This window comes from Silurus aristotelis (assembly GCF_946808225.1).
Source record: "Silurus aristotelis genome assembly, chromosome: 27".
Lineage (NCBI taxonomy): Eukaryota > Metazoa > Chordata > Actinopteri > Siluriformes > Siluridae > Silurus > Silurus aristotelis.
In genome coordinates, this window is record NC_139600.1 from 10,699,427 (window position 1) to 10,711,524 (window position 12,098).

The 12,098-nt window shown below is 38.9% G+C and overlaps 2 protein-coding genes across 7 annotated transcripts in view; one reads left to right on the plus strand and one right to left on the minus strand.

Annotated features, from left to right (window-relative positions):
• The first annotated feature begins 1,368 nt into the window (after positions 1-1,368).
• LOC310721174 (equilibrative nucleoside transporter 2) lies at positions 1,369-9,539 on the plus strand. The gene is made up of 12 exons (XM_083532563.1): positions 1,369-1,512; positions 1,598-1,679; positions 2,902-3,047; positions 3,329-3,468; positions 3,626-3,760; positions 3,887-3,984; positions 4,432-4,510; positions 5,943-6,121; positions 6,251-6,353; positions 6,443-6,528; positions 6,618-6,817; positions 6,912-9,539. The coding sequence occupies exons 1-12, from the start codon at positions 1,481-1,483 to the stop codon at positions 7,021-7,023; spliced, it is 1,392 nt and encodes a 463-aa protein (XP_083388689.1). The 5' UTR covers positions 1,369-1,480; the 3' UTR covers positions 7,024-9,539.
• A 50-nt stretch (positions 9,540-9,589) lies between these two features.
• mpdz (multiple PDZ domain crumbs cell polarity complex component) overlaps positions 9,590-12,098 on the minus strand; it is a 45,190-nt gene continuing 42,681 nt past the window's right edge. For all 6 annotated transcript variants that reach the window (XM_083532449.1, XM_083532448.1, XM_083532447.1 and 3 more), the window contains 3 exons: positions 10,714-10,837; positions 10,126-10,623; positions 9,590-10,011 (listed from right to left, as the gene is read on the minus strand). In XM_083532449.1, coding sequence (XP_083388575.1) covers positions 10,477-10,623; positions 10,714-10,837 — 271 coding nt within the window. In that variant the 3' untranslated portion in view covers positions 9,590-10,011; positions 10,126-10,476. The remainder of the gene's footprint in view (positions 10,012-10,125; positions 10,624-10,713; positions 10,838-12,098) is intronic.

A 12,098-nucleotide genomic window follows, 5' to 3' on the forward strand; every position in this document is an offset into this window, starting at 1 on the left:
GAGGTAGTTTTTAAAAAATCTCAGTGGTAGTCGATGTGGGTTTAACTGGTTTGACTGAATTTGTAAGGGGCAAATCTGTTGAAGGGCAATTAAAAAAATTAGGTTTCTGCTGGGAAGTAGCAAGAAAAATCCCACGGATATGGATTGGATATCCAGCACTGGTTCTGATTTCATTCGCTTTTTTAATGCTAATGTTAATAAAGAATTCACATTGGGATTGTTCATATGTGGTATAAATAGGTTATTAGCTGTTTTTTGTTGTTTTGTGCTGTTTGTAGTTACTAGCTGTGCTTGGCCTTTGCACTCTATTTGTTTTTCTCAAATACATGGAGGTTAAGGAGATTCCAGTTCATTTCTTACTGCTAAAATCCAAATTACTTGATGAGAATGAGCGTTTGTTTGGTCAGTTGATTCTCTTTAACTTTTGGTGTCCATTAGGGATGCAACATCCGATTAGTGTGAACCTTTTGTAGCATAAACTACACCAGAGAAACGCTAATTATAGTGTATTTTTAACCGTTATTAAGGAGCGATGTATCAGTAGGGACTTAGGAGAAAATGTGGTTATTTCAGTAATTTGTAATGCAGAACTTAGAAGTCAGTCAGCAGTTTTTTTTTTTAAATCAGCAATGAATTTGGAAGCATTTTCTGCTGATGGTGTATATAACGTGTGTGTGTGTGTGTGTGTGTGTGTGTGTGTGTGTGTGTATTACATTAACTCTATAGGCCTAAACCATTTCCTCTTTTAATACATGATTTAATAATCTGCTTTTGAAATATTATTTGACCTTCTTGTCGCAGATTTTTAATTGATTTGTTTTATTTAATTACATTTTTTAACTCCTCTGTGACTGGGGGGTCTTATGAACTCTTCCCATGTTAACTCGAGCAGAGAGTTGTATAAACGTTAGCTCAGGGATGCCAGTAGGAATTCTGATCACTCTTAGCATTAAACCCGCTACCCCCACTGTCCCCAAGCTTTTATTAATTAAAGAGCCTTTATAGTAGCCTTCTCAGTGGGTCAAACCAGTTGAACTTTATTTCTACGGGGTTATTTTCTAAATATGGGGGAAAATATTGAAAGCATTTTAGCTAAAGGCTACAAGAGAACAAAATAGGGGCACCTGAATCCTTTCTGAAATAAATCTGAAAGCTCTATATTTACAAAATTGACGTCATTTGAACAGCAGTGTGTTGCCCATGCTGATCACCACAGATCCTCTTTATAGTACCACGTTTCACCACAAATCTGGACCAAAACAAAGTCATATATACACCATATATACTGTTATATACAGTCAAAAGAGACTAGGACAAAGGTTCTGGTTTTGGGAGTCATCTTGCTCCGCCTTAGTAGGTGGCACGTGAGATAAAAGCATGCGGTGGTGCATTCCTCATAACCACGTTGACTCGAAGCTTCTTGCGAATCACTCGTTAACTGTAGCACTTTGTTTCTGTTCTCCTAGGATACAAATATACTATGCGGACTAAAGAAGATGCACCGAGTGACCGGTGAGTTTAACCACTTCCTGTTGGCACATGTGGAACTACAATGTCACACTTGTCACAACCTGTTTGCTTCTTTCTCTTCACACAGCTGGCATTTAGTAGGAGTCGTTTTCTTTATCCTCGGACTGGGAACGCTGCTGCCGTGGAATTTTTTTATGACTGCCTCTATGGTAATGATTTATGTGCGTTTGACAAATCGCATGTTGCACGTGTATGCACACTCGCATTCTAAAGCTTTGCATGCCAAATGAGCTCCTTTATCTTTGCAGGAAGTGGCTTGCTTTCGATGGAACGCCTGCAGTGAAAAGCTCACGTCTTGGATAAGATTATTATTAGTATTATTATTATTTAATCTGGTACTTTGAGCTTTGTTTGTTTTCCAAATCTTAAGCATTTTAATGGAGGTTGAGGATTTGTCCTTAAAAAGAGAGAGAGAGAGAGAGAGAGAGAGAGAGAGAGAGAGAGAGAGAGAGAGAGAGTCATCAAGTCACAGGACTTCTAGTGCTTCAACTCTTTCAACAACAACAAATGTGCTGTATGAGTTATTCGTATGCTGCTGTAGCGATTTGGGTTGTTGCCGGTTTTCAGGGCGACGTAAACACTGTGTTTGCTGAGCTGCAATTTAAAACCAGTAGACCAGACTTAACTCTTTTTTTTTTATCCAGCAATGAGTGTTTACTCGTAATACACAAAAACAGCCTTGAGTAAAATCTGATTTTGTGACTTTCATAACCGCAAGTCAGACTAACATTAAAAGCACTTAGTCATTACAAGTGAAACGATTTGAAGACGATTTGAGCAGAATTAAGCAGAGAGTACAATAAATGCTGGTTGTGGATTGGTAGGGGATAAACTAGTTATCTTTTAGTAGGGCAGAGTGATCTCATCCATATGTCAATAATATTGATCTCATGGTTAATTACGTCACATATTGATCTATAGTCTGACTGGAAGCAGGCGATTTGATGCTGAAATATCCACGGTGGTGTTGCGGATGTTGTCTTTTTTTTTTTTTCTTTCTAAATTAGACCGTAAATGTGTTCATTAAAAGAAGAAAAAGAAATACAGAAATATAATCATTTTAAATTCCCTGGAAATGGCAGTTTTTTTTTCAAAGGGACTGCACTAAGATGAAAAAGAGTTTGAGCTTTGATCTTTGAACAGTTGACCAGATATAAAAAAGATAAATGCTTTCTTTTTCACTTGTTGAGGTGAACATATTGTTTTTTATTCATTTTTAATTCATCTATACCTAATTTTTTTAATACTCATGCATCTGATTCATCCCTATCCATACATTTTCCTTGTTTCTGTCCTGTGTAGCATGTCTGCAGTGTTGTAATCTAATGATTTTTTTTTCTTTTCTTTCCTTTTTTTTTTTTTTTTTGACAGTACTTCAATAACAGGCTGAACACGTCTGAATGGATCAATGGCACAGTAACGGCCACAAAAGAGTACTATTTTAACAACTGGATGACTTTGCTTTCCCAGCTGCCCCTTCTGCTCTTCACCCTCCTCAACTCCATCCTCTATCCACGGTGAGAGACTGCAAGATTTAGATGTTGTACAGAGGATGAAAGAAAGCTATTTTTATTTATTTATTTATTGACAATTTTGCCCACCCCAAAAAAAATAAAATAAAATACTAATCAAATGATTTCCCTTTCCACTTTCAGTTTGGTTTGTGGTGAGGTTAATGTACAGTGAATGTTCGACCTCATTGACCTTTCCCGAAATTAACACATGAGCCGTGAAGGCTGCGGGAGTTAATTTTAACATCATATATCATTAACCCTGCTCAATAAACCCTTTCTGACAGGATCTCTGAGAAGGTGCGGATAGCGGGCAGCCTGATCTTCATCCTCATCCTCTTCATCCTCACAGCCGCCCTGGTGAAGGTCCCAATGGGGCAGGACCGCTTCTTCTCCATCACCATGGCGACCATCTGGTTCATAAATTGTGAGTGCTGGTGTGTGTTTCGTTTTTGTTTTACCTCTTCGTTAATCAATTAATTTTTACTTAAAGACATTGTTCTTTATAGTCTCATTTAGTGAAAAGTCAGCACTTCTTGTGATCAAGTTTATTGCGTGTGTGTGTGTGCTTGCATGCATTGTAGCATTCGGAGCAGTGCTGCAGGGGAGCCTGTTCGGTTTGGTAGGATTGCTGCCTCAGACATTCAGCGCAGTGTTCATGAGCGGACAAGGCCTGGCCGGGGCATTTGCCGCTCTCGCCATGTTGTTCGCCATCGCAAGTGAGTCACGCAAACACGCTTATACACCGACCCACACTGTGTCTCTCTGTGGTCAGTTGGCACTATGTAAATGCTTGATTAAATAAATGTGGTATATTGATCAAGAGGGTCTGTGTAATGTCACAGGTGAGACAGGTGAAGAAACTGCAGCTCTTGGATATTTTATCACTCCATGTGTGGGGACTTTGTTAACTCTGATCAGCTACCTGATGCTGCCTAAACTGGTATGTACGGTTTTTGTTTTCCAATTGGGATGAATAAAGCATCCGTCCATCCACAAAATGTGGTAGTTTAGTTGTTAAGATGTTGGACTTCCGGTCAGAAAGCCACAAGTTCAAACCCAAACACCACCTCAGGGCCCTTAAACAAGACCCTCAACCGTCAGCTGCTTAGTCGAGATAAATAAATACTTGTCTGTATAAAGCTTTCCCAAAAAACCCAAATATATTCCCATTTTTTACAGTTAGACTGAACAACAAATGTGTTTCTCACTACACTATAGTGCTTACTACATATATACACTATATGACCAAAAGTTTGTGGACATTCGACCATCATACACTTGGTGTTTTGTGACACGTCTTTCCAGATGTAGTCCCTCTTTTGCTGTTATAATACTTACCACCGTTCTGAACGGAAGCTAAAGACGTTTATATGCATGTGTTTTGCAGGAGTTTGCGAGTTTTTACTTCAACAAGAGTAAAGAGCAAATCTACGAGGTCAGTGCTTCCGGGGAGCTTTTACCTAAAGGTACAACCACAAACTGGGACACACACACACACACACACACACACACACACACACACACACACACACACACCACACTACACTGATCTGTGTGAACCATCATGAAGTGACTTCCCAAGCCGTATATGGACATATAACCAGACACAAGACATAATCACAATGGCCTCACAGTCCAAATGCTGCTAGATTGGATTAAACAAACAAACAAAGGGATAATAATAAATGCACATGGACTCTGCGCATCTACCCTGCACGCAGAACAAAGATCATGCTCATTAATATTATATGAACCGGAGATGCATTATGAATGAGCCTTTCATTAGTGGTAGTAGCCCAAACTAAACCCTGCCTTATGAGCTCCAGAATATATATAATGCTTTTCGGTGCATTAAAAATAATGCTTTCATTTGTAGAGCATATGCTCTGAATTGAGAAAATCATAGTCTGTGCAAAGGTTCAAAAATAGCATGTCCAGTGAACTTTCCTGAACAGTTATAACCCTACCAATTAGCCACAGTTATGACCGCACCATCCGAAGTCACGGTTGCAACCTGAACAGCCAATAAAAGACTAATGCCAACTCTTCTCTAATAGCTCGCTGTTTTTTTATGCAATTACGATGTCACATTCCCACAATGCAATAATAAACCCTCTACTCTAACAAGGACATTATAATGATGTCTCAATTAAGACTTTGCAATCGCGCTACGTGACATCTTTCAGTCGCGATCATAGACACCGCAATAACGACCTTGTATTCCCTTGTCACAATTCTGATCGCGATCTTTTAGCACAGATATGACATGAAATTCCAGTGTCGCAAATGTCCAGATCGCAGAGTAATGACTCGTCAACCCAACGTCACAATGTTCCTGAGTGAATCCCAGGGCTGGTGGAGATCATGTTTTGACCTTCCCTTTCGCAGTGTTTCCAGAAGCCATGTTTATGTTTGTCATTTGGAAATGATTAGATTTTTAATCCACAGGTCTTGTAGGGGCGAATAATAATTCACTTTCCCTTGTTGCTACGAGGTTTGCATGATGGCGGATGAGCCATTCTCTCTTTTTAATTAAGCTTTCCAGTCATCTTGCAATCAAAAACTGAAATTACTTGCTAGCAACCCTGAAGCGCTGGACCACGACGCAGTCATGTTTACGTTTCGAGATTGTTTACTTTCCATTCAGTCCTTATCTCGAATGCAGTTGTGTCAAAGCGCCGCCTGTCATGCCATAGCAACCGTGAGGGCGGTAAAGGCAGTTTCCTCTACAGCTCTTTTATACAACCATGTATACACTACAACCGTAACTGTTTTCACACCACCTTCTGAATTCGAACACTGAATCCTCATTTTGGGAGCTTATCTTCTCTTCACAAATTTAGATGGTTCTAACAGGTTTCACAAGCATGACTGTCATGTTTTTTCACTCTTTCTCAGGTGTTCGGGAGAATAAGGACATCCAGGAGAATGGGGAGATGATCAGTGAGCTCACTGATTCGGTGCCAAATGGATCTCCCAGCAGTCCAGAGAGCGACGGTTGCAAGCAAGCATTTGTTAGTGTTGCTCCTGAGCAAAGCAATCGGTCAAAAAGCTCTGTGTTGGAAGTGTTTCAGAAGGTGCGTGGACGGTTTATTTTGTGTGTGTTATATTGAAAAATAAATAAAATCGATGCTTTGGAAGAAATGCAAGTGGCTAATTTCCAGCAATATTCCCAACACCCATGGGTCTCTTTCGGATCTTTTTAGATTTGGGTGATGGCGTTCTGTGTAACCTTCGTATTCACGGTCACGCTCTCGGTCTTCCCCGCCATCACGGTGGACGTGGAGACTGTTTACAAGGGAAAGTGGGGTACGAGCAATCATTCTTCAGTAGATACAAACAAAAGCTGAGAATAAAACGAGATCTTTACTAAGCTTTCCGTTCACTCTTTCTCTTAGAAAGGTATTTTATCCCCGTGTGCTGTTTCCTGCTCTTTAACCTGATGGATTGGACTGGGAGAACGGTCACATCTTTTGTGCAGTGGGTACGTGAATGCTGTCTGATTATTACTTCCTTCTTTTATTCTAGTAACTCTTTACAGACTCTCGTTCTCTCCCCGTTGGTCTCTCTCAGCCCTCTAAAGAGAGTCGGTTGTTTCCAGCGCTGGTGGTCTCTCGTGTGATCTTCGTTCCCCTGCTGATGTTCTGCAACGTCAAGGATCGCCACTTCCTTCCCGTTCTCTTTCCCAACGACTGGTCTTTCAGCGTCATCATGCTGCTCTTCTCTGTGTCCAGCGGTTACTGCGTCTGCCTGTCCATGTCTTACGCACCACAGTAAGCCAAACATACTTACACATGATATTATCCTTGTTTGATTCTTATTGTCATCTGTTCTTAAGTTTGAAGTCACCTCGCACCTCTCGCTCAGGTTGGTGGCTCCACAGGATGGAGAGACGGCAGGAGCGCTGATGACTTTCTTTCTGTCTCTGGGGCTTTCTCTGGGAGCCGCTCTGTCTTTCTTGCTGCGATTAATCATTTAGTCTTATCCGCGTGCAACGCGAGGGGGAAGCAGGTCCCATGCAAGCTGGTGCTTCCTGCTGGATCCTTTACGCTCTATCTGAAAACTGTGATTGCGTTATAAATCGCTCGGGATGAAAGGGGCGAAATCGCGGTATGCTGTTAAACGTTTTTTAACAGAAGGACAAGGAAATTTATGTTGCCCTTTTTTTTTATATTTGTTTTATTGTATTTATTGTTTTAGTGTGTAAATTTTTTGTTTTTTTAAGAAAGATATTGACTATGGAGGAGCAGTAGGGAATAGCTGTAGAGCTCATTTTTAAAAAATAACCCTCAGCTCAAGCAACAGTAGGTGGGTCAACGTATGAACCGAAAGGAGAACAAATGGGAGAACACATGGGAATTGGTATGGGTCGAATGGATCAATAGAAACGAATAATAGTATTCAGCATGGATGAACGGATTTGAAAAAGAATAGGAAATGACCAGAGGATGGGTGAAATAAGGGAAATCAGCATAGATGGGTGTGTGTCTGTATGTATGTGTGTGAATGTGTATGTATGTTTGTATGTATATGTATGTGTATGTGTATATATATATATATATATATATATATATATATATATATATATATATATATATACACACACACACACACACACACACAGACTATATTGCCAAAAAGTATTGGGTCACATGATATATATAGCAGGTAAGCTGATTATATAAAAGATTTTTAATATTATTTATTAACATTTTATTTTTTTTGGATCTTAAGAATGGATTTAAAAAAAATACTATATATTTTGACTGCAGGCCATTTAGTTTTAATAACATATATGTATTAGACCAGTACAATAGTCCTATACTCTTCTTAGCATTTTGCCAGGACACCAGAAAGGGAAACCAGTGGTGTCCCCTTAAACCTTGATGTTAAATCATTCTGATGGGAGTTTACATCCGATCAATAGCTGATAACTATAAACTCAGGAGCATTAACATTTCATTATAAATACAGGTTTCATGTTCAAAGGGAAAAAATCAATATACCATGGTGTTTTCTGGACCAAAATGGAAAAGAGAAGAGAGAAAGGGATATTCGGTGCTCACCAGATATAATAATAATAATAATAATAATAATAATAATAATAATAATAATAATAATAATAATTTGGGCTTTAACCAGGAAACCGTTAGGTATTTTTTTAATAAATATAAATATTTTTAAATTGTTTTAAGATTTGATCAATTGCACTGCTTAATACCCGTGGAACGACTACTGTACATAAAAAAAAAAAAAAACATGATCAGAAACGCTAAAGTGGCGTGTAGGTCAGTTTTGTAGTTTTAAGATTCGTGTGTTCTAGTAAAAGAAATGTTCTGAAAATAAGGGAACTCCTGTTTAAAGTGGAGCACAATGGGCTGAATAGGAATTTTCACACATCTTTACGAGCTTTGCTTTTAAACCACTTGTTTCCATGGTAGCATGTAGAGGGTCCTATTTCAGCTTTGTGCTGTGAATCCCGTATGCAAATTCTGTTAGCTAGCAAACGATTTGTGTTTGTTGAGAAGTTTAAAATAATCTAACAGGTTCTGTCTGACAGTTAAGTATATTATAAGAATTGCTCATCTGATGCCTAGATGCTCTTTGTAAACATCTGCTCTGCACATAGTACATTTTAGAATATGATGCTTGTAAACACTGACCTTTTTTTAATTAGATTTATTTGCTTTTTTCTATTTATTTTACTGTTCTTTTAAACGTGGTTTAGTTATGCATTATTAAAGAAGCAGTTTATATTCTTTGGTCATATACTTTCTGCTAATTTCTCTATAAAACAAACCTTTTAATCACCCTTTAACAGCTTTTATTAACACTACATACTGCACTTTCAAATTTAGTTTTACTTTTTACTTGTTCATACTGTTTTAGTCCATTTTCTTTTCTTCCTGTCTAAAGTTGAAATCGAAGCTGACATTTTTCAACACTTTTTTTTTTTTTTTTAAGCCTTGCATTACAAGGTACAAAAAAAAAAAAAAAAAAACACCTCTCCTATAACTCTGAGGAATATTTTCCATTGAATGAACATGTACTTTCTATTTACTTTGTAGGCAAGAGCTTTGTTTGTGGGGCGCGCTTTACCCTTTAGACAGTACTTTGACTGCTCTCAATACTCTTCAGCAACCTGATAAACTTGTTTTTACTTAATGGATTTTTCTTTAATTGTTTTTTGTGTGTGTGTTTCTGTGTGTGTGTGTGTACACGACAAGCTGCAACAGGTACATGTACAGGTACATTTATGTAGACTAGTATTTCATTCATGACCAGACAATTCTGCTCTGCCCCCTGGTGGAGTGTTGGGAGCCATGCATTGACTTTCAAAGAATTTCTTTGATCATTAAAGTTAAAGGACTGTTAGGCTGTTCATCAAACCATTGAACTGAAATCCTGGAACACCTCCGTTATCCATGCATATAGGCATTTGCTCATATGAGAGGTGTTTGAAAGTTTTTGTTAAATAAAGGGAATTTTGTAAAACAGAGTGTCATGCCTGTTTTATTACATGGGATAAAAAATAATAGGATTGATTGGTGGTCACTTTTCTTTATTATCTCCAGAAACAAAATAACTCATTTTAGAACTGCTTATTACGTGTGTGTGTGTGTGTGTGTGTGTGTGTGTGTGTGTGTGTGTGTGTAAACTCTCAATTGGTAAAACTGACTAAAATGCTTACAAGATAGATAGATATATGATCTACTGAATATATGTTTCCTTCACATTTGAAAACTCCAATCCACAAAAAACTTTGAGTAGCACTATATAAAGACACGGTGTAAATAAACAGCTAGACTTCTCAAACTTCATCAATGTAAATATGAAAGAGATAGAAACTGAGTCCAGATTTTATAAATAACACACATTGTAGACGGCTGATCAACTCTTCACATGATCAGTTAAACCGCTATAACCTGCAGTCTAATAAAAAAAAAAAAAAAAAACCTAGATCAGGCTTCCTGTGGGCTCACCACCTGCAGGAGGGACCGTAAGGGACGGTGCTGTGAGGATTGGGCAGCAGTCGAAGGCGGGGGCCTGCTTAGACTGCTGCCCCCGCGACCCGAATTACGGAAAATGAATGAATGAAAGGATGAATGAATGAACTAGATCAGGCAAAGCTGCCCAGATAGAAACTGCTTGTTAAAGCTAACTAGATAATGGGAAGACGTTCTTTATTATCTGCTGTTACTAAAAACTAATTTCTCCCTGGTAATTAATGTGTTTATTCCTCCCTCTCCATTCATTTCCAGACGATGTGAAAGTGAAGAACAGCGTCTGTGGTATTAGTCAAAGCATAAATAACGATGGAAGATCATCATGTTTTTCTACTGGATATTTACAATATTGTTCGAAGGTCACAGTGTATAACAGCAAGCCCAGTGTTTTTCTTTTTTTAATACGATATTTTAAATGCGGTTCTCTATGAGAGTATAGTGAGTGTGATCGTTCCTTTGGTTTTTTTTAAAATACCGACAGCCTCCTCGTGCGTGACGCCCTCTAAACTCTGCCCGTTGACTGCGACTATCTGATCGCCGCGTTTTAGACGCCCGTCCTCTGCAGCTGCACCCTACACACACACACACACACATTTTGTATTAGCATAGGTTCCTTTAACACAATTGTATATAGAATTTGTAATAATAATAATGTAATATACCTTCCCAAAAACAGTTTTCACATAGATGGGCAGATCGCCATGGGGGCTGCCGAATCCTCCCACTATACTGAAGCCCAAGCCGTCTGGCCCTCTTTCCAGACTAATAGTCTTACACTGAGGAGGACTGGGGAGACACACACACAATTAACATTTTTATCTCTCATATAACACTCATATCCCCTGTTAATTCTCTTTAAGTCAAGTTTATTTCTATAGCGCTTTTCACAACAGACGTCTCAAAGCAGCTTTACAGAATTTAACAGTTAAGGTGAGCGATTTGTTTATCCCTGATGAGCAGCCATGGCGACTGTGGCAGGGAGAAACTCTTTCAGATGTTATTAAGATTAAACCTTGAGAGGAACCAGACTCAAAAGGGAACACATCCTCATTTGGGTGATATCAAGAGTGTGATTATAGTCTTTAAAACAACACAGAACACTGAAGAGTGAGAACTAACATCAGCACTGCAGTGTAAGATTATGAGTAATGGTCTTGCTACAGTCGTATACAGTCATTTGAGTTTATGGAACCAGGAGCCACTGAGCAACTCATAAAATCGCTCAACATTTGAGATCATCACAGATCCAACACCAGCTTCTCCATGCCAGAGCCTTTAAACACTCAAAGAGGTCCAATGTCCAAACTACACATGAAGTGGGTTCAGGATGTTTGCGGGGTCGGCATCTAAAAGGTCCTCAATCTTCATGAGGTGGGGACACGACTGGAGCTGGCGCAACCTCGGGATGCCTCGGGATTTTAAACATTTCTAATTTGCTGGACAGAATGTACAAGGAATTCCCACCAACACCTTCTACTTCTACATCATGTTTAAACGATTCTGCTCATGTTTGGCAGAACACATATTTTTGATCTGCTTTTTTAGCTTGCTTTTAGTACATGAATCGAACACCAGTTAGAATAAGGAGTTTGTTTTTGTGGTAAAGGGCGGTATTTCCTTTTACAGGAATCACAACTGCACCACCCGAATACGTCATCTCTAGCAGAAGCATCGATATAAACAGTGTCAGATTACCCCTGGGTTTTCCCCTGCAATTTGTCTGGTGCATTTGGGGGCCAATTGCGTGCTATGGTGCAAAAATGAAAGGAATCGCAAAAAGTATAAATAAAAAATCAAAACAAGTCACCGTTTTGAACTGTTTTTGCTCCAGCTTTTCTTGAATAGTCCGTCTTGTAAATGTACTTGTGAGTATAACTGTGACCAAATCACATTCTTCTCCTCTGTCAGTCATTATGGAGAGAAAAAAACAGTTTGCTACAGATGCAGTTTACGGGCTCTGACTAGTGCGTTCTCTGACCGTCCAATCGAAAAGGCTGCAGTTATTGTGCACCCGCTGGTCGCAAAACTCGAAATGTGATTGGTTTAA